At 39.1% G+C, this 23,020-nt stretch overlaps 2 protein-coding genes across 3 annotated transcripts in view; both read left to right on the top strand.

Moving 5' to 3' along the window:
- The window catches only part of LOC135218374 (zinc finger protein 84-like), a 28,891-nt gene extending 15,167 nt beyond the window's left edge, over positions 1 to 13,724 (top strand). Inside the window, exons 2-3 of one of the 2 annotated variants that reach the window (XM_064254656.1) lie at positions 10,323 to 10,408; positions 11,489 to 13,724. In XM_064254656.1, coding sequence (XP_064110726.1) covers positions 11,589 to 12,890 — 1,302 coding nt within the window. In that variant the 5' untranslated portion in view covers positions 10,323 to 10,408; positions 11,489 to 11,588 and the 3' untranslated portion in view covers positions 12,891 to 13,724. The remainder of the gene's footprint in view (positions 1 to 10,322; positions 10,409 to 11,488) is intronic. The other variant, XM_064254645.1, reaches the window with a different exon arrangement.
- The window catches only part of LOC135218371 (zinc finger protein 347-like), a 42,426-nt gene that overhangs the window by 14,869 nt on the left and 4,537 nt on the right, over positions 1 to 23,020 (top strand). The gene's annotated exons all lie outside the window — the stretch shown is intronic.

Here is a 23,020-nt window from a genome sequence, read left to right as displayed (position 1 = left end):
TTGGCTACGCACTTTAGCTCGGGATTCTCAAAAGAGAGCACTCTTTTGTAACTTCACGGCCAAATCCGTCTCGTCCAGCGCAAAAGGCGGACTTGCTGTTCGCTCCGTTTTCAGACCATCTCTTCCCCCAGACTAATGTGGTTAAGGACCATAGCCATCAAGCCCTTCAGGAGAAAGGGGCCCCAACGCCCAAGATCTTCTGGCTCAGTCTTCTAGAAGGCCAGAAACAGCTGCTTCATCTTCTGGAGTTTCGTTTGCCAAGAAATCGAAGCCCTTTCGTACTGGATCTTCCTCGAAAGCAGCCTCCCGGGAGGAGAGGCTCTTCCAGAGGAAAACCCCTGCTCCGTCAAAGAGTATGAGTGATTTGGAAGTCCTTCAGACGCCGGTAGGAGCCAGGCTTCTTCGGTTCGCGAAAGCCTGGAAAGAGAGAGATGCCGACCCTTGGTCGCTGGATGTCGTGAGGAAAGGGTACAGGATCCCGTTCTTGAAGTCACCCCCGCTATCCTCAACACCAAAGGATTTGTCTCCCCCTTATCGAGGAGAGAAACAGAAAGTGCTTTTCGATCTGCTGGAACAAATGATCGAGAAGCAAGCGGTGGAACAGGTCTTCGACCTGGAATCTCCAGGATTTTACAACCGCCTGTTCCTGGTGCTGAAACATTCGGGGGGGTGGCGACCCGTCCTCGATGTCAGCAGCCTAAATCTCTTCGTGATAAAGAAGAAATTCAAGATGGAGACGACTCAATCGTGCTGTCAGCTTTGAGACCGGGGGATTGGATGGTCTCACTAGACCTCCAAGACGCGTATTTTCACGTCCCCATCCATCCCCAATCAAGGAAATACCTGCGATTTGTCCTGAAGGGGAAGGTATTCCAATTCAGGGCACTTTGCTTCGGTCTGACCACAGCGCCGATGGTTTTCACCATTCTAATGAAGAACGTGGCAAGGCTGCTTCATTTGGAGAATATACGGATCTCTCTACCTAGACGACTGGCTTATTCGAGCTTCATCGCGGGAACGGTGTCTGGAGGACCTGCACACGACCATGACGTTAGCAAAGTCCCTGGGGCTTCTGGGTAAACCTCGAACAGTCGCATTTGACTCCGTCTCAATTCTTTAGTCCTATCTGGATTCAGATGGACTCAGTGGCTTTTCGGTGGGCTTTTCCGTCCCAGGGGCGACAACTTCAATGCTTGGAGAAAGTGGCGACCTTTCTGGGGAAGGAAACATGCTCGGTGAGGGAATGGATGAGTTTGCTGGGGACCATTTCCTCACTGGAGAAGTTTGTTTCTCTGGGAAGGCTGCACCTCAGACCTCTTCAATTCTTCCTAGCCAACAGTTGGAAGAACAAACAAGATCTGGAGGCGATCTTGTGTTTAACGAAAGAGGTGAAGGATCACCTAAGTTGGTGGTCAGATCCTCGGAAGCTCGCAGAAGGGCTCTCCCTCAAACTTCGGAACCCCGACCTAGTGTTGTTTTCCGACGCGTCGTCCACGGGTTGGGGAGCAACACTAGGAGGGAAAGAAGTGTCGGGCACCTGGAGAGGGGAACAGGTGTCCTGGCACATCAATCTGAAAGAGCTGTCAGCCATTTATCTGGCTCTGAGGTTCTTCCAGGAAGAAGTATCCGGCAAAGTCGTTCAGATCAATTCGGACAACACCACAGCGCTGGCATACCTAAGAAATCAAGGGGGAACTCACTCGCCTTCTCTGTTTGCCATCGCAAAGGAACTCCTTTTATGGGCGAAAGCGCAAGAAGTCACGATCCTGACAAGGTTCGTGTCAGGAGTACAGAATGTTCGAGCGGACCTTCTCAGTCGACGAGGACAGCTGTTGCCGACAGAGTGGACCCTTCACCAAGAGGTTTGCCAGTCGCTGTGGGACCTGTGGGCTGTCCACAGGTGGATGTCTTCGCAACGTCCAGGACGAGAAGACTTCAAACTCTATTGCTCCCCCAGTTTCTGGACCCGGGAGCAGTCGCAGTAGACGCCCTACTTTGGAGTTGGTCGGGTCTAGACATATACGCTTTTCCCCCGCTCAAGATCCTCGGGGAAGTGATGAGGAAGTTCGCGGCATCGGAAGGAGCGAGGATGACACTCATCGCCCCCTTCTGGCCGGCAGCCGACTGGTTCACAGAGGTGATGTCCTTCCTGGTAGACTTTCCGAGGACTCTGCCCTTAAGGAAAGATCTACTCAGACAGCCCCACTTCGAGAGGTACCACAAAAACCTCCCCGCTCTGAGTCTGACTGCGTTCAGACTATCAAGAAGTTGGCCAGAGCGAGGGGTTTTTCAAGACCTGTGGCGAAGGCGATTGCCACCGCAAGGAGGCCCTCCTCAATCGCTATGTACCAATCGAAGTGGGCTGTCTTCAGATCCTGGTGCAGGAAGAAGGGCATTTCCTCCACCACAACCTCTGTGAGCCAGATAGCTGACTTCCTTCTTTATCTGAGAGAGGAAGTGAAGTTGGCTGTTCCAACTATTAAAGGCTACAGGAGCGTGCTTTCTGTAGTCTTTAGGCACAGAGGACTCGATTTGACTAATAATAAAGACATTCATGATCTCATTAGATCGTTCGAGACTAGGAAGGTAGTCCAGCCTAAAGTACCCTCGTGGAACTTGGATGTGGTGCTCAAATATTTGATGTCGAGTCACTTCGAACCGCTTCATTCAGTTTCTATCAGGAATCTGACGAAGAAAACGATCTTCCTAACCGCTCTGGCGACGGCGAAGAGGGTTAGCGAAATTCAGGCCATTAGCAAGCAGATTGGCTTTTCAGACAGTAGTGCGGTTTGTTCTTTAGGTCCCATGTTCTTAGCAAAGAACGAGAATCCTTCCAACCCGTGGCCGAGGACCTTTGAAATCAAAGGGTTGTCAGATATAGTGGGAAATGAACGTGAGAGATTCCTGTGTCCTGTCAGGGCTCTAAAGTTCTATCTGCAGAGAACTAAAGCTTGCAGAGGTTCATCGGACAATTTGTGGTGTTCAGTGAGGAAACCTGATCTTCCTATGTCGAAAAACGCACTGGCGTTCTTCATCAGGAATACGATTCAAGAAGCGCATAATAAGTGTAGTGATAGTGATTTGAAGCTTCTGAAAGTAAAAGCTCACGAGGTGAGAGCTATTGCTACTTCGGTAGCCTTTCACAAAAATATGGCGCTCAAAGATATTTTGAATGCCACATTTTGGAGAAGCAATTCGGTGTTCGCTTCACACTACCTGCGGGAGGTGAAAGTGACATACGAAAATTGCTTCTCCCTCGGACCATACATTGCTGCAGACACTGTTTTGGGGGCAGGAGGTAACACTCATCCTATCCTTTATGGATTAGGGGGGTTTTTAATTTGTGTTTATGGTTGTGGGGTGACCGCCTGGGGCGGGTCTCCCTTCCATTAGCTTAGTTAAGTGGGATACCTTTGGTAAACTAAGCCAGGTGGTGGTATTTTTGTCTCGTTGCCCTCATTAGTATGGTCCATGGTCTAGTCACGTCGTGGTCTCGCCCCTGTTGACAGATCATCTGGAGTGCACCAGCTTCATAGGTCTCTACCTTGCTGGCAACTCTAGTAGCACAAGCAGACTTACGTTGGCAGTAATCACGAAGCCAGCTATGCTAACAGGTAAGGAACCAAGATATCAAATATCTGCATATATGTGTTTCCTAAATCCTCTATTCTGTCTCTCCCACCACCAAAGGTGGGATTCAGCTATATATATATCTGACAGGTAAGTTGCATGAACAAAATGATATTGTAATGATACAATTAAGTTTGTTCATACTTACCTGGCAGATATATATAATTAATTACCCGCCCACCTCCCCTCAGGAGACAGTGGAAATAAAAATTATGAATAGAAAATGGGAATGGTTCCTGATACCCGCCTCCCAGCGGCGGGAATGGGTACTAACCACCTGACTCCCACTACGTGTGTCGTAAGTTTTAAATTCTGTCTGTCGTCGGAAATTATCAGCTATATATATATCTGCCAGGTAAGTATGAACAAACTTAATTGTATCATTACAATATCATTTTTCTCAGTCAAAACATATGCCCCTCAATGCTAACTTTCCTCTTTTAACGACTTTCTGGTCATTGCAAATTCGGCCCCATAATTTCTTATGGTGCGAAAACAGACAGAGGCCCATGGACCGAAAACGATTGCGTCACACTACGGCGATAATCCAGCAGTAAAACATCTTCATATATCCAAAAAGTAAATAATAAAGATATATATGCGCATTACGATTATAACAATTACATGTATAGCTGATAACAATCTGCATGAATAACTGGTAAACTGTTCTGCAATGACAGTTGAGTATAGCAATTATTTACAATAGGTACGAAAGTCAAGATGTCGTGACGTCATAATACAGAACTTGAAAGAACGTTCTAATTCAGAAAAATAATTACTTAAATTTGAGTCAGAGTCGAGTTACTTTTTCAATAACGAATATTTTCAAATTAATCATCATAAATATGTAAAATATTGATGTTTTACTACTTATTTAAAAATTAGCCAAGAGCACGCTTCTCGTCATCTTCTACCCAAACAGCTGTTTACGCCTGGCTTGTTGTCGGTGAGAAATCGTGTTTCGATTGTTGTGATAAAAGTGCTCCAGCGTCTGTGGGTACAAGTGGTGTGCGGATTTATCACAGGAAATGGAAAGTTTGTTGACACAAGCGACTCCGTAAACATCGAGATGGCGTCAATCTTCGAAACATTTTTAGTTGTAAGTAAAAATTTCTAAAGCGTTTTGGTGAGATTTCCACTGCCGTGGGCGCCATTTTCAGTACCCTCTGTTTAAATCTTAAAATTTGGCCTTAATTTCTAACTTTGGAGAAAATACTTACTTCGAAAGGAGAGTAGAGGTCTTTAGCTCCGTTTCTCACCAACAAGAAGTCGCGACTGATGCCCATCTCGGGTGTCAGGACGCGTTATAATGTACTTTTTCGGAGGGTGGCTTGCGTTGATTGTAGGTGGCCTGCTTGGCCTGCTGTGATGTTCTACCCTACTTTTCTTGGGGTTGTACACATTGATCGTACATGGTCCACCCCTGTACCATGAGGTTTTTTACCCTACTTCGAAAGAAGAGTAGAGGTCTCGAGGTGTTGCTCCCACCACCGATGACTCATGACTGGGGGCCATCCCCGGTGTCAGGACGTGTTGAAAGTACATTTTTGGAGGGTGGATCAACAAGCAGGCAAGACTGGATCAGCTAATCCACTAGGTTGTTTCCCCTAGTGCTGTCAGTGCACCTCATCCGATGCAATGTAAGCGGCTCTTCAGGTTCTTTGCAGCGTGCTTTCAGCCCCTAGCTGCAACCCCTTTCCTTCCCTTGGTAGATCTAGGGTACCTATCCGCGGCGGCCCAGACTATGGCAGTTGCGGTTTTTCTATGCAGTTTTACCTACTAAAGAAGAATTTTAAGTAATATTTATTTGGACGACTCTAATTAACCCCCAGGGACCAGTACTAAACACGGCGAAATACATAGGACGCCCCCAATCCCTAGTGGATGTCGTATCCGCGGTTACGTTTCTTGCAGGGTAATTCTAAAGAATAGTTCTACACGAACTGCAAGGGACCTAACCGCGGATATGACATCCACTAGGGATTGGGTCGTCCAATGTACTTCGCCGTTTTTAGTACTGGCCCCTGGGGGTTAATTACAGTCGTCCAAATAAATATTACTTAAATTTCTTGTTCAATAAGTAAAATAATATAGGAAAACGTCAATTGCCATAGTCTAGGCCACCGCGGATTGCTTCTGTAGAAATACCGTTCCCTTTTCTGTACCTTGTAGTAGTCTGCAATTTTGAGTGTCATTTAGCAGATCCTCATGGCAAGATCAGTCCAGTTGAGATCTTCAACATGAACTGGGGTTTAGCAGAGGTTGGAGGAGGGAAAAAAATTCCATAATTGTCTACCTTAGTCTATGCAAATTATACTAACCTAGGTTAGATGGGATTTGTTGTGATGAACATTGTTATAATCGCAGATGTAACAATATTGTAATCAGTGGCGAGGGCTATGAACGAAATTCCTGTTATGAAGGACTTAAGTAATATTCGATAAAATTTTACTGTAAACAATTATATTTTGTATTTGAAAATATTTTCCTGTTATACTAACTTGTGTTTTGAATGTTTCTGACTAGTTTCTTTTGTTGTAAAGCTTTACTTTATTACGAGCACCACTTGAGTGCTGTTTTCTGTACCAACCCCATTGAAATGAGTGTTGAGACATAATAGACCGTGAATATCACTTGACAGCAACTTTCAGATGGATTTGAGCATGATTTTTATTGTAATCATGTTCAGAAAGATGGAGATTACAACTAACTATTACCAGACAGTAGTTTGTAGGAAAGTCATACCAAATGTTCTGGGATAATGCAAAGGGCCTGACTAAGCTAGCCTGAAACGGTGCATCCCAACTGTAGTTGTGGTGGTGTTTCATTTACATTGTGACATAACAGGTCACTGTAGATTATGAAAGGAATATGCAGAAGTTCAAGGCAACCAAGTATGGATGGTCCTAATTGGCAAGGTGCCATCGCCCTTCCCCCCCTCTTTACAGGATTTGTTCTTATGAGTATACAAACCCTCATTTCTACTTGAATATACCTAGGGAGCAATGAGGGCTAGTTGAAGCTTGGGAACAAGGTAGTAACATCAAAATTTGGCAGCCTAACGTCATCAGTTATGGGTAACTGATCATGTATGGACACAGCATGCATATCACCAGTTTATTTTTGACCAGCTCTGCAAGTAGACATATTTGGCTCTCTTTATGGCTGTGTTTGAGTGAGGTTTATTATCCTTATATCATCTAATGATTTGTATTGGGCTGCCCTGCCCATTATGTGAATGGTGGTCGTTTATAGCCTGATGTTATCTGAGAATTCTGCCTCTTGTAAGGATGACCAATGAAAGTATCCAGGTTGTGATTATGTGATGTATGGCAGTGTCTCCCATTTACTATTACACTTTTGTGTTCAGCTTGTAGAGGAGGGCAAGAATGTTTGTACCTCCTTGTCTCCCTCCCAGTGAGAGAGAAGTGGCTTAAAAAGGCACAAGCAAAGAGGATTCCATTTGTGTCTTTAAAGGGCAATATACCTCTAGTATCTCATCTTGACGCTCCAGTCCTGGTTCCAACCTCTATTCCTCCAATGGTTGTTATTTTGGATGGGGATTCCCCCCTCTCAGTATTGGTTCCTGTTGCAGAGCTTGCAGCCTCAGTTGAGGATCCCAGTAGGAGAGGTGATTTGCTTCCCCAGCCAGGTCACAGCTTGATTTTGCTCACTGCTTATTAAAGAAATAATTGTTAAAAAAAAAAAAAAAAAAAAGGGTTTTGTGGTGTTTCTATTTTGACAAGTAATTTCAACACTGACTTACCGTGCCTCTACCAGGGGATTTAGTATAGTACTTGTTTTGCATCGCTACAGAATCCCTGTACAGGGAACTGTTGGAACACTTAATAGGGAATATCACTGCTCAATGCCTGATATTTGGTATTTTCATTATTTGTTACTCTTTTTCATAAGGGCTTTGGAAGTCTGCAAGCAAATAAATTACCTTTATTTTTGTCCCACATGATTGTAACAGTATCAGGTTAATATATAATAATAATTATAATAAGGCAATTTAGGATGTTTATGGTGCTTTTTTTAGAGAACGGGAAAACTGATAGCATATGGTTGTGACAGTATCAAGTTAATATATATTATAATAATTATAATTAGGCAATTTTGGTTGTTTATGGTGCTTTTTAGAGAACAGAAAAAGTGATAGCAGCTTTTGAAATGACATATTTTAGATATGGCAAGATGGAGGTGAGGGTTTAATAGATGAAACATGGTCCAGAGGCATTGCCAATTTATATTATATAAATTATCAGAGAAAGGTTTTCTAGATGTAATTGGATGCTGTAAGTAATTTTAATGAATCACTTAGTCTATAGGTACTAAAAGTCTTGAAGAGAAGTATGTAATGTGCTATAGTACGTGTGCAAAAGTACCTCGTATGGTCTGTATTGATGCACAAATAAATATTATGAAAACTTTGCTATTTAGTTTGCATTTACTTTGCCAGGTGTTTGATTTTATTACCACTTATGCAGTGTGTTTCTGAATGGTGCTTTGTCGTCTTTGGGCTGACAATCCTTCAGTGGGGAATGAATTTGTCTCTTAGACTGGAGCCAATTATTAAAGTGACAGTGAGGTGTGTGTGTGTGTCAACTTTGGTGTATTTTGTATATAAAGGTGAAAACAGAATCTTGTGAATTTACCCTTGAGTAAGGTTACAGGATTAAAATGATGCTCAGGCAATTGTACAGCGGTTGTAGACTTTTTTAATTCATTGTTGTTAATGTAACTTTTTCACAGTGGTCCAGCCAAGAAACTTGATTTGTATAGTTTACATGATTTCAGTACTAAACCAGTTCCTAATTGAATGGCTAAATGTTCTACTATCACTTTATGTAGCATGAAAAACTGTATGCTTGAAGAAAAGCATTTTCAAAGGTGTAGTTTCCCTTATCCCTTGAGGACATATTCAGTGTTTAATTTGCACAATTAAATTGCTGTATAAAGAGAATGCTGTTTACATATAAAGTGACAGTGGACACTGAAGCTTTGGTTTCCTGTAGAAATAGGTCATTGTCAGTAGGAGTGGCGGCTATGTGGCATTTCTATTGCATGTCACACTGTAGTATGTGTCACAGATAACACAACCTCTGTCACACTTTATTTGAATTCTACTGCCATTTTCTTTATTTGTTTATCACTAAAGTTTCAAAGGCTTTGGTTATCACTGGAAGTAATGTCATCAGTATATATAGATTTTAACATGGGGGGGTGAGTCCCCTGTTATCGGCTGGGGTTCTGTTCTCGACAGGGTCCTGATATGCGAAAACCGCCATTAACGAAACTCAGCATTTTATGGCACTGATAACCGGTTAAAGGCAGTCCCCGGGTTATGACAGGGGTTCCATTCTTGAGACGCGTTGCAACCCGAAAATCGTCGTTAGCCAGAACATCATAAAAAAAAAAAAAAATCTTAGAAAAGCTTACTTTTAATGCTTTGGGTGCAGTCAAAACTATGAAAACTGCATTCTTATTGCATTTTTCATAAAAAAAAATTATTATTTTGCCTTTTTGGTGTCATATTTCTTGTGCCAGATGAGCGTTGCAGGCGTCATAACCCCGGAAATAATTTCTGATGAATATAATTGAGAAGCGCCTTAACCTCGGAACGTCATAAGCCGAACCTGTCGTAACCCGAGGACTGCCTGTAATGGCACCTCTGTTAGGTAGTGTTATAGCCCCTAACTTTATTATCAGCACCTTATGTGCCGATAAGAGAAACACGGTCCGTTATACCGCCATAAGTTGCTGATTTTATGGTGCTAGACAAGCGCTGTAAAACCGGATCGCCGATAACCAGGGACTGCCTGTATATGTATTAGTTGAAATTCAAGGTGTTCTCTTATGATAAAAGCTTACATTTTTATATGTTTGCTTTGAGTGTGGCAGCAGTTATATGTAGACTGTATATTAAGGAGTATACGTAGTACATACACACCAATCTACACCAAAGCAGATTAGAGTATAGATAGCAACATACATATACAGTTTAATAAGAAGACTTAACAGTTTTTGTTTACAAAATTTACTTGTAAAAGTGACAGCAAAGTATTATATTTAAATTGCAAAGTCTAGACAGTTCACCTATCCAGATAAGTGCGGATTAATAGAGTGATACTGTTTACTATCATTCGGAGTAAGTGTCAGAGTTGCAGTTTAACAGATGAAAGTTTCACCTTGAGGCAAGCTATCTTGCATAATTCATAAACTGAACAATTTTGGATTGAAGAAACGCTTTCAAGAAGCCTCAAGCTAATTACTCACTCTTATGGGGTGCACCATCGTCTTCAGTATCGTCCAAATATGCCGTTTTGCACACAGTTGAAGAAAGAAGAGGAAAAGTGAAGTTGAAGTTTTATTGCTGTTAGTAAACAGGTATTGTCAACATTTAACCTGTTTTTGTCTGTGAAGTGATGCGTTGAATTCTTGACAAGTGTTGTGGATTTTAGTGTAAGATTTCTTAGTGCTGTTAAATCAGAAGACATTATAGCATAAGAATCATCAGTATTCTGTTAAAAGATTGTGGATGTCACATGTTTTACTGTAGGATATTTGGATCTTGAGAATATGTGCTTATAGTCATCCAATATTTAGAATTACATGTTTTGAAATATGGTGCGCAATTTAATAAGACTACTGTGTATGAAAGCAGACATCACGGTGTGTCCTGTTTTCAGCAACCCAGGGGGCCAGCCTTTTCAAGTCTGTTGTTAGTATCACTACGAATAAGGAAGCAGATCCTCTTAAGGGAGGGGATATGGAGGTATGTATCCCTTTTTGGTTTTGATATCACTGTTTTAAGTGCGGGGTATCTGGGTTGTTTGAAAATCAGGATGCACAGTTACAGCTTTTGAGAGAGACAGTGTCTTTTAAGATCTAAACAAGTTCTCTATGAATGTAGATAAAGGTTAGTTGGATATAAATATACTGTATATATGTATTTTACATACATGAATGTATTTGTGTATGTACGTATATATATCACGTACTTATGTATGTACTTTCCCTGTATATACATTTTAAAAGATGTATATATAAAACATTAGAGGAACTTGCATGTGTGTATATACATATATGGTATATGTACAGCATTTTATGTGTATACAGTACCTCTTTTATATACACACAAATACACACTAACATATGCTATTGAGCATAACATAACAGAATAAACATACTGTACACACTATACATGTAATGCATATTGTATACATAAACATGTTTAAATGATCTTGCATATACAGTATGTTTATATGCATGTATGTAATTTGCATTATTCAAATCATTCTTGACAAGATGTGAACTGAGCATCATTGAGTTTTGAAAAGAATATGTATATATTAGTGGGCATTGAGTCAAGCATCCTTTTCTGATGCAATGTTTTTTTACAGTATGTGTGGGACATCCATTTAGCAAACTAATTGAAACTACCAGTATAAAACAACCTGATATCCCATGCTTGTAAAACAGATATTGAATAAAGATATTTAAAAAAATTTGTTTTATATATAACCTCTTGAGAATTATGTCTATGCATGTTTGTATCAATTTAAAGTTAATAAGGTGCATTACTACTGTCCTTTTATTTCCACATGATCATGGAGCTGAGTAGCAAATAGACTTGAGAATTTTATTTTATTTTTATTCTTTATTTTTTATGTATTTTTATTTTTTTTATTTTATTTTTTTTTTTATTGTTTTTGGCTGCATCATTGAATTGGGTGCGAAATTGTATGCTCGTGTCATTTTATGTTCATGTGTTTACAAATAAACTTGGTAAAGTTAGTTGCATGAAGTATTATATGCAAGACTTGCAATTAAATTTTTCTCTCTTTCTTTTCAGGTATGCCATGGAAGAGTGGATGCTAGTTTTGGATGAGGATAAACTTTTGTAGCCAATTTTTTTTTATCTGGCCAATTAGCCAGTTTACAAAGAAAAAAAAATGGAGCAAGCACAAAATACCACTAGTATGGTGTGGTATAACTACACACCAGTTGATGGCCTTATTACAACAACTAATGCTCCCGTTCAAGTAGAGTTGGGAACAGTTGACATAGCAAGACAAATTAACCAGCAAGTGTCCTTGCAGTATGGAAATCTCCAAGCAGTTCCTACCCAACCTCAACAGATTATTGTTAGCCATCATCCCCAACAACCCCCAGCAGTTGCTACACCGGAGCCTGCTGTAACACCCAAGCCACCCAAAGCTCGTAAAGCACCCACAAATGGTGAGCGTGTACCTTGTCCAGAATGTGGCAAAACATTTTCTTGTAATGCCAACTTGCGTGATCATGTGAGACTGCATACGGGAGAAAGGCCTTTTATATGTAGTGAGTGCGGAATGACATTTGCTCAGCGTTCCAACTGGAGACTACATAAAAGGGTGCACACTGGAGAACGACCTTATATGTGTGGGATATGTGGCAAAACGTTTTCTCGTAGCTCCCACTTACCTGGCCACATGAGAATTCATACAGGAGAGCGACCTTACTCCTGTGAGTTATGTGAACATTCGTTCGCCTCTCACCAAGCTCTCAAAAATCACTCCCGCACCCACACAGGGGAGAAACCCTTTGTTTGTGAATATTGTCAGACAGCCTTTACTCATAGTTCATCATTATCTTCCCACAAGAAAAGATGTACTGGAGAGAAAAGGAAAAGGGGCAGACCCAAAGGTAGTGGCCGGAAAATGTGTAAGAAAAAACCATCTGGCAGACCAAGGGGTAGGCCAAGGAAGAAGGGCAGGTACTTGAATCGCAGAAAAAGAAAACCTGTTCGTACTTCTGAAGATGACGATTCCTGTAAAAAGGATTTGCCCATAAAGAGTGAACTGATTTCAGTTGATGAAGAAAGTGAAAACCAGATAGACATTGTCCAGGCTAAGGAAGAAATTGAAGACATACCCACAGTAGAGGTAGATCCTGACACAATACAGATTGATGGAGCTGATCCGTTAGACACACATTCAGAAACTGAAAACATGATTGCGCATGCACAGGAGTCCATAAGTGTTACGGAAGGACATACTATTCATCATATTGTGCCAGTGGAAGAAGTGGTTACGGTCGCAGCTGCTGCAGCAGGCCTAGATGATACCAGCAGTTTGCATCAAGAAGCTGCAGTTGCGATGGCTGCTTTGCACGAAGGAGCTGCTTTAAATTTAGCTCATCACCAGTTGCCTACAGAAACTTATGTTGAAAGGGACACTTCTCACACAATGTGGTATCCAAAGCAACACTATTAATATAATCTTGATTTCATCTTTTCTTGGCATATTGTGTTTTTCACTGACCTGCGATAGTTGGTACTCAATTTAGGACGTGAAGAGATGATGATTCCGTACGTTGAGGAGACTATTTCTTAGTATCAATTGCCATGCCCTTTTTGGGTATTTGAAATGTTGGTTGTTGATGAGAAGGAAGATACATTTTGTTGCTGTCACTTTCAAAGTGGGATTTTACTGTATGTTTGATTATTTTTATACTATACTAATAGCTGCTTGTATAAGGAAGTTTCACAATGCTATGATAACTTGGAGACTGTGTAGAGTTGTTGAATTTTATAGAACTTTATATTATGTATATTTTTTGCGATGGTGAAGATGTAAATGTGTTTATAGAAAAATCATTGCTGTAGATATATATACATTGTGGAACTTATGCTCACTTAATTTAGTTTAAGGTACCATTCTAGATTGTTTTCATTTATACTTCAGTTTATTTTTCAAAATTGAAACCGTTTCAGTCCATGGTTATCATTATGTGTATTTAACAAACTTGAAAGGGAGTTACTCTTATGATACTGTTTTGCCTTGCAATATCTATTATGATTATGTGAAATGCTCTCATCTTGTGATGAGTTTGTGTTTTAAAGGCGGTATGTATAAGATTCATGAATTTGGGTTTTGACAATTGAAAATTATAACAGCAGATTTTTTTTCAAGCCAAAAACTGAATTTTTAAGTTAAATTCAAAAGCAGATTTCTGTAACTCTACAGTCATAGTGAATTTAGTTACATTTAGGTCTTATTTCATTTATACTGTATCTTTATCAATTACATTCTGAGTCTTTTTATAAATGTTATATTATTACACTTCCTTTGTTACATAGGGTGTTTAGAATATAAGTATGGTATAAAGTACAGTATTGAGTGATTTTTGATCTGTCATTGTGCTTGGATGCAACATACGGCCATATAGCACATATATACTAGTTTGTCGTCAAAGGAGCATATCTATAACATGTTTACAGCAAATTTTCTCTCTCTCTCTCTCTCTCTCCTCTCTCTCTCTCTCTCGTCTCTCTCTCGGATCTCCTCTCTCTCTCTCCTCGTCTTCTCTCTCTCTCTCTCTCTCTCTCTCTCTCTCTGCACGCACGCACACACACATACACAATACCCTTTGAGATTCCGCAGTGTCCTGCAAATTTCATCTTACACGATTCTGATGACTTGACAGATTATTGGATATTGCTTATCAGTGTGATATTGGAGATTTGTGGGATGGTTGAACTGAGTCTACCTTGCTAATACAGGCTGTTCACAGAGAATTACTGAACCACTTCAAAATAAAAAGGGAAAATTAATAGTTACCATTCATTTTTTTTTACTTTTGGTCTCATTTGCACAGTACTACAGTATATGTATCATCGGAAGGAAATTATCATACAATACTTGTTGTGGTTCAAAAAGAATTTGTAAATTTTGAGGCTTCTCTGCTTAACTGTTATGAAAAGTGAAGTAATATCTGTTCTCATTGAACATCATTTTTTCCAATTGAAGATGATACAGTGAAAATGACAATTATGTACTTGGCTTTGAAGTTAGACAGAAATCACCGTTCTGTCATACAAAGGAAATTACAGCAAGGTAGAAAAATTTATTTCTGAGCTCATATGTGGTAACCCGTTATGGAGAATGTCTTGTAGTTGAGTTATGGACTTCCAAAAATCTCAAAAGGTTAAGCATTAGTTTCTAATGAATACTATATATATTGCATTTCCATTTGTGTGCTTTCATGCTTTATAATTACTAATGTGTTTGTACTTTACCTTTGTGTAACTTGTAATTACTGAATATGCAGAAGGCTCTTCTTACATCTCAGAAAGGGTTACTCAGGGTCATCCAGTGCTTGTTTTCTTGTTTCAGTGTTTCATACTACACAAGGCCTCCAGCTGCAAGCTTTTGTTACATCATTAAAGGTGGTGATTGAAGTCTAATAGTTAATGCTAATCCACATAGTATATATTAGTCAGTAGGTATGACCCTGGTGTTCAGCCCATGAAATCTAGCCAATTTAATGCTAATTCACATGGCACATAGTCAGTGGTTATGACCATGTGACCAGACCAAGGTAATATAGAGTGGAAAATAATGAGAGTTTTCTATTAATTCAACTAAAGTGTTGTACAAAGTAAGATCAGAAATAGCTGGCAAATTTTGCAAAGTATATTTATATTTAATTTGTCATACTTAGCTGATCATTCATAGATGTTTGAGAGGTGTTGGTTACCATTTTAGTTGGTAGTAAGCCATAATTGTTTATGAAAAAACTTGCAGACTCGGCTAGACAAACTTTGTGTGTGTGTGTGAGAGAGAGAGAACTTAGTACATGCTAGCTAGACTAAGTTCGTTACATTTTCACAAACTGCTGCCTTGACCCAGATCATTTAGAATTAATGCAAATTATCTAATAATCCTATAAGCATAGGTCTAAGCAAAGTAAAAAGGTAGTGTTTGATATTGTCATTCCACTCTGCTGCTTAATAATAAAGTGCCACTTAAGAATGACAAAAATACTTATAATCGATATGATTGGTACATAAAGAATGTTTACAATGCATGTTAGTAGTATATTTTTTAAAATAGTGTTAGATTTTGCAAGTGGTGGGGTCTATGTAACAGTGCAGTATAAGTTTGAAATTTATTTACTGTATGCAAATGAGCAGATGCACACACGTATATTAGTACATTGCTAAACTTTATTATTATTTTTTTTTTATCTAAACTGCTGTTAACATTTCAAATTAGGGTGTTTTTTGAAAATCTATTTATCTTCGTTTTGCATGCAAGCTGTCTTATTATCACATGGAAATTATTAATGAGGTTGTTGGCACACTGCAAGCACTGAAGCCCAGGGCTGCCGTCTCCCCAACTCTCCCAATCCCCTACCTACCCCGCCCCCACCTTGCACCTGGGGCGTACAGACAGGTTTGCAGGAGTGTGGATGTCTCCCGTACCCTCCCATTCCCATACCTACCAGACAAACTGGTTCGTGGTGCGGTGGATGGCTGACTGGCTGTGTCATGTCTCCCATACTGTCACCCGGGGGAGGACCAACAAGATCAGATCATCTCAGATTTTATTATGATAGATATAAAGACTACTCATCCTTAGAGCCAGCCCTATGAGTATAAATTGGCTCACTTGTCTTTTGGGACATGCCTGTCACAGTTTAGTATGTTAACTCGTTGATCCAGTTAAATTACATTTTCAAACAAGTATATTATGTATTGCAATGTTTTTATTTAAAGATTTTTATTGTGCCAGTATTTTGAATTTGAAGTACTATGAATCTATGTACTTGTTGAACCAATAAGCACTGCCTGTTATAAAATTGTTGATTAAGTCTTGTGTCAATGAAGCCATCAAACTAATTTTTGAAGGTTATGAAAAATGTAAAAAATTTTAGCTTGAGGCTAAAATAAGATCTTTTACTTGTTTGTCAAAGGCTAAAATAAGATCTTTTACTTGTTTGTCAATCTTAGTACATATACTGTACATACAGTAAAAGGTGAAAATACACAAAATCCTTCAGCTTCACAATGACTACTGTCATTGTGAACTGAATTCCCTGTGATGGTGAGGGCTGTAGTCCTCACAATATTCAAGGATTTTAAGTGTAGTTTTAGCCACATGCCAAGATTTACATACAAGAAAATAGGCTATTTTATCCTCGAACTAGTTTTTATGGTTATACAATATATATTGTCATTGGACTTGTTTTTTGGGGTGTGCTATATCTAGTGGTAGGACCATTGGCATTGCATCTTGGTTAACCATCAGTAGTTATAAGTTATGTACAGTTAATGCCCCATAATCAAATTAAGGAAGTTTGGGCCAGCGCATGTAAATTATGTTGCTGTCATTTTATTTTATTTATTTTTTTTTTTTAAGGAATTGACATTGGGTCACTGATAAAGGTGAACTTCCTGAATTGTTAATGGTCTATTTTGGGAATACTTCATTTTCCTCCTATTTTTTTTTTTTTTTTACTTTGTAGTAAAGTCCAATAGACCCAGGATGTCCCCACAATGCATACAGGGGCTAACTGCCTTACGAGTCATATGAAGTAATAGTTTTAAAAACTTTGGTATAGTTTCTGTATTCTAAATGGGTATCAAAAGTATGTTATGTCAGGTCTGAGCACCATTGGCATTCTACATTTTGGAGCACACTTTGTACAGAGTTTTGTGCTGTAGAAGATGGCCCAGGATAGCAGTGCAGAATGGTATCATTCTGGTCAAGCCATATTTTCTGGAAGAAAATGCGCTTTTGTTTAGGGTTTCTGTTAAATGTTTTGAATTCAGGTTGAACACCCTTAGTAAACTGATCAATAATCATTAAGTTACATTACATGTAATGAAGATATCAGTGAGGCAGTTCTACCAATTACTGAGTTTAACCTTTGAGAAGTTTAGCATTCCTTGAGTGTCTTTAGTGTGAAATCCAATGACACATACTAAGTAGTTCATCCAGAGACAATTGAATCCATGCTGATCTTTGGCCATATTTTAATCTTTATATCCACAACTGTGTTATTGAAGAATATGGAAAATGCATTTTGGAATCTAAAGTTCATGCTATTGTGGAGTGGCCCTTCATCCTATTGTGACCCACATCTGTTGGGGCTTCTATATCCAAAGTCTGAACCTGTTAATGCTTGTCTGTGTTAAAATTAGTAGGCAGATCTTCATTATTGTAAGACACTTGTGACAGTTCTTCTGTCACAGTGGAGAAGGTAGGGATGTTGTGGAGAAATATCTTGATGAACATTAGACTTGCTCTCAGATGACCAACCAATATCTTTCACTTTTAACAGATTGCTCCATCACATGCCCAAACTACCCCTTTCCTGTTTTTCAGCCTGTGACCACTGTATCTTTCTGTTACTTCCTTATTTATGATAGTATATTCTTCTTAGTGGATATCTGCTCTGAGTTTAAGAACAGCAGTAATATCCATAGGGTCAGAACTATCCTTCTCAGCTTTTTTGTAATGTGTACTCTCCTTTATTATGGGATGAGTACAGAAACACATTTAAGTAATGTCCATAGGGTCAGAACTTGCGTCCTCAGCTGTTTTGTAAAGTACTTTCCTGTTGTCTGTGCTGAGTGCACAAGCACATTCAAGTAATGTCCCTGATGTCAGAACTTGCCCTCTCAGCTCTTTTAAGTGCTTATTCTAGTATGGGATGGGTACAAAGACTAATGCGTCACAGGGTGCTTGCTTGGTCGTCGACCAGCTTCCACCTCGTATACGCATGAGTTGCCAGATCTCACTGATTCGTTGCTCTACAATCTTTGTTTTAACTGGTTTCCATTGGTCGCAAGAAGCTTTATCCTATTGTTAAGACCTCAGGTTTGTTAGATATGAAAAATACAAATTGATTAAAAGTTTGTCATTTCAAGTAATGGCCTCTTCCTTAAAATACTCAATTTTACGGGAGGGGTACACAAACGTACTCAAAGCTAATTTGTGAACATTCTGGCTGAAAGATTTGCTTTGCTGTAAAGAAACGTCTGTTTAGGTACTGAACAGTTTTTATGTGGTTGCTGCTGCTGCTGCTGCTGTGCAAAGCAAGCTTAACCCACCAGTTTGGAAACAGGTGCCAGTGGAACAGGAGTTTCCTTGTGTACATAGGTTTTTGGAAATTGGCTAAATAGAATATCTTTTTATGTCGGTTTCACAGATTTAAGACTCTTAGAGACTGCAGAAATCCAGGCTGGACATGCATTGTCTCTTGATGGCAAAACAGATGATCTCAAGTGTGTGACACTGTCATCATTATTGTAAAGATAGGTCTTCCATATACGTACTGAATTATGTTTGGTAGCTCTATACGTATATGTGTTTGAGATGCTGTGGAAAAGAAAACATGGTGATAGATTATGCTGGGTACTGTCAGTTATAATTTTTTCAAGCACCAGAAATGGGAGCTTGTTCAAATCAGTAAAATTAATTCAGCTAAAGTTGAGACTGACCACACTGTCGGTACACTTTCAGGGATAGCTGCGACTTCATTAGAAGTGTATAAATACAGCAAAAATAATAAAACAAAACTTGCAACTTCTTGATACACTGTCATTTTGTTGACCAACAGTAAGGGCATAGGCTGGCTGTGAATATTCAAGTTACAAACTATATAATGTGTGGCAGCAGCTAAATACAGGCAGTCCCCAATTGTCAGCCTACTCGGTTAATGGTGATCCAGTTTTATGATGCTTGTCTAGCCCCATAAAATCGGTGATTTATGGTGCCATAACTGGCCAAGTTTCGATTATCGGCACCATCAGATGCTAAGAATAGATTTATGGTGCTATAACATACCTAACCGAAGTGCCATTAACCAAATCTCAGCGCTTTCAGCATCGTAAATTGTCGAGTTTTGGTTATTGGCAGTTTTCGCTTATCTGCAACCCGCCGATAACTGGGGACTGCCTGTGAAGGGGAAAACTAAAGTAAATTTCAAGATGTTCAAGCATTGCCATTATCAAGGTATATAATTCTCTTAGGCATACACTGATATGGCATTTTTGCTTCCCATCACGAACTTGTCTTCCAGCTTATGTGGACCAGGCGATCAACCCCCCTATCCCTGTTGGGTAGTAGTGCTGTCAGTGTACCTCATGTGGTTATTTAGGTTCTTTGCAGCGTCCCTTGGCCCCCAGCTGCAACCCCTTGCATTCATTTTACCGTACCTCCATCCATATTCCTTGTCTTCCATCTTACTTTCCACCCTCTCCAAACAATTGTTTCATAGTCCAGCTGCAAGGGCTTTCTCCTCTTACACTTTTCAAACCTTTTTCAATTTCTCCTTTTAGCGCTGAACAACCTCATAGGTCCCAGTGCTTGGCCTTTGGCCTAAATTGTATAATCTATTCTCTTTACCACCATTCCCCATTGGAGGCCTTCTATCAGCAGCATATAATGAAAGTTTGATTTAGTTTCTTTATGCTGTGAACAGACAGAATGCCTAATGGACATGATTCTTATGGACAAAATGCCTAGTGGGTAAAAATAAGACTAAATACAAAAAAGTTAAAGAAGGGCATAAGTTAAAACATGGGGAGAAAAATATATTTGGTAATGTCAAAACATGGTGCTTCATATAGTTACAAAGATGAATAAGTTGCATGTACTTTTTCTTTTATTTTAGTTTTCTACCACATTTTTTATTCTTTCAATATTCTATTCTAAAAAAAACTGTTCTAGAATCACTTCCACATTATCTTGTTCATGTTTGAGTCTTTTCACTAGTTTTTCAATGGTTGTGTGAGTTACACCAACACTTTTATTCAAGGCATGATGCCATCCTTCAAGAGAATTATTGGTCATTGGTAGGTCTAGCTCTTTTCTGTTATAAACATTCCACATTTCAATATTGAATACTGGCTGTCTCCACCAACATTGGTGAATACCAAGCCAGGGTATTCTAAGAATGTATTTAAAACTAGTACTTCTGTTTCTTTTTCAAGTGATCGCATATGTGTAGATAGATCAGTAACATCTTGTGGTACGCCTCAGTGGCGTGGTTGATTTGGTCTTTGCCTGCCACGAGTCCAATTCTCAGGCATTCCATTAAGGGGTCAGAGATGTGTATTTCTGGTGATAGAAGTTCACTCTCGACAGGTTTCGGAAGTCACGCAAAGCCGTTGTTCCTGTTGCTGAATAACCACTAGTTCCATGCAACGTAAAAACACCATACAAACAAACAAGCAAACATCTTGTGGTGGAACAAAGGATAATGGTTGTATTTGTTTTATCATAAGGGAATTTTCTGGATTTGTATATGTGCTAATCTGGAAATCAAAGCTTTGAATTTATCACCAAAGATACTGGCAGAAGTGAAAAAAGCACTGCAAGAATGCTTGGGACCACCTTGATTGTGTCAAACAAGGTCTTGGTAAAAATTGGTCTCTATGGAATAGTATGATGACTTGAGTTACAAGGCATTGCATAAGGGAATAAAGGGGGGTGTTTCCATGGAAATCACAGATGACAGACTTGTGTATGAAATTACTTATCAAATGAAGAGGTTTATTCAAGAAAATATTTTATTCTTTGCATTTAACTTTCCTGCACTGGGCTCATGTGAAGTATTGAATAGTTTTCAAATAATAAGCATCAAGTATAGTATTTGCACAGTGTACAAACCATTACTCTATTACTGCATTTTTCTTAAGTATTCTACACAATACTGACCATTCTGCCAACTTTTCTGATTTTATATGACAATTTTTATAAATTTTAGAGAGATAAATGTGTAAAATACCAAAATCTTTTAAGTGTGTAATTAGTGAACACAAACTCCAAGAGAAGTTGTTGTTGTCATTAATGCTCCTATGTCAGATTTTCCATAGCAGGATTGCTGGGAGAAGGTTTGGACGGGAAAAGGATCTCTCCAGTCTCTTCTCTTTTGTGCATATACTACTCTGCCTGAATTTCCATCACGTCTAGGTCGTAATCTGTGCCTTCATCCTCATAATTGTTAGTATCTTGCCACTACCTTGACATTTGCTACTTTTCTGACTCACTTTCCTTATCACATATCAAGTCTGGTGTCAAGATGCTAGACATAACATCTCTAGCAGCTTTTTCATTTATAAGATTTACCCATCACACTGGCTTTGAATTGAAGCATTCTTCAAAATCTCCCTCATTCTATTTTTCAGGCTTGAACCATGCATTGTAAACTAACCATTTACCATTAGGCTACTTTTATATTTTATCAGCTGCTTCTGTTCTTAAAGTATCCTCACAGTCCTCACATTCCCGGTGCAAACAGGTAACATCTATTCACACCACCTGTACAATTGGATATTGTGTTACACAAGGAATTGCTCTGTGTTAGAACATTATTAGCTGTCAGTAACATTGGAAATCAGATACTAAACAGTTATAAAAGTGGTCTATATAGGGATGGCTGCTGTACTTCACACTACTTGAAACTTTCTACTTACACAGTGCCGTGACAATAATAATAGTTGTTGAGACCTCATCAGTAAATTTCCAATTTTGAATCTAAAACATTTACTTTCTGCTATTTTTACTGACGGTGCAGAATTTCTTCTCTAGTGTATGATTTTCTGGAGTATTTAATAAAACAAGTCAGATCTTTTAACCAATTAATGCATAGCACCACTGCAATTACATATAAGTTCATAATTATGGTAAACAATCTACCATAGAAATTTTTGGGTTTGGTTATTGAAATCCAGCCGAGCAAGTTTTCATTCTAAAAACTGTATGATGCCGGTATGTTAAAGTTTATTAGATCCCTGTACAGATAGGTTTAAAGAAAAGGAAAATGCTAATAAGGTAGCCAAAGCTGTAACTACTGTGGCAAGGTTAAATATAACTATTCCTGTTAGGTCAAGGTGGAAAGAATAGTCTGCGATGTGACATTCTATTGAGTTCCAGCTTTTGACTCCAAAAGTTCAGCAGAGGTTCTTGTGATTTCAAGGTTACAAAAGAGGAAGTGTAAGAAAAAGTGAGAACGAAGCCTCTCCCATCATGAAGACTGCATCATAGTCTCCAGCAACTCATCTAGGAATCAAAAAGTTGTACATTTGTTTGTATCTGTTATTGACAGTAGAGCCTGTTTTTTCCTGTGAGTCCATAACTATTTTTCTCCAGAGTGTTAGGTTAACCAAAAAACATTGAGTAGTCCCCTTGTATACATGAGGAATGCCTTTCTTGCATAAGCTTGATTTCAAATGTGATCCCAAACCTCATCTTAAGTAGTAGCATATACCTGTACTGTACAGCGTATGTTTTTAATATAGATGTACATTTTGTAAGTATAAATTATTTTATTACCATAAGAAGTACACCAAATATTTTACCAATTACCAATTAGAATAGCTTCTTCTGTACAATATTACAGTAACAAGAGTTCTCACAAGTGAAAAATTATACTGGGCAAACAACATCCCTTAACATTCTTTGTGTTGAAAAAGGATGACAATAATGAAGTTACAGCACTTTTGCAATGTTTAAGCAAAGTGAATAGTGGAAAGGTTATTATGGAATGCATTAGGCTGCAAGTGTTCAGAATGTTCAGCTTTGTCTGAACTTCAAATATGTCACTTTTA

The sequence above is a fragment of the Macrobrachium nipponense genome, chromosome 19, assembly GCF_015104395.2.
Source record: "Macrobrachium nipponense isolate FS-2020 chromosome 19, ASM1510439v2, whole genome shotgun sequence".
Lineage (NCBI taxonomy): Eukaryota > Metazoa > Arthropoda > Malacostraca > Decapoda > Palaemonidae > Macrobrachium > Macrobrachium nipponense.
The sequence above is the reverse complement of the archived record's forward strand: the minus strand, read 5'-3'. Positions and strand labels throughout refer to the sequence as shown.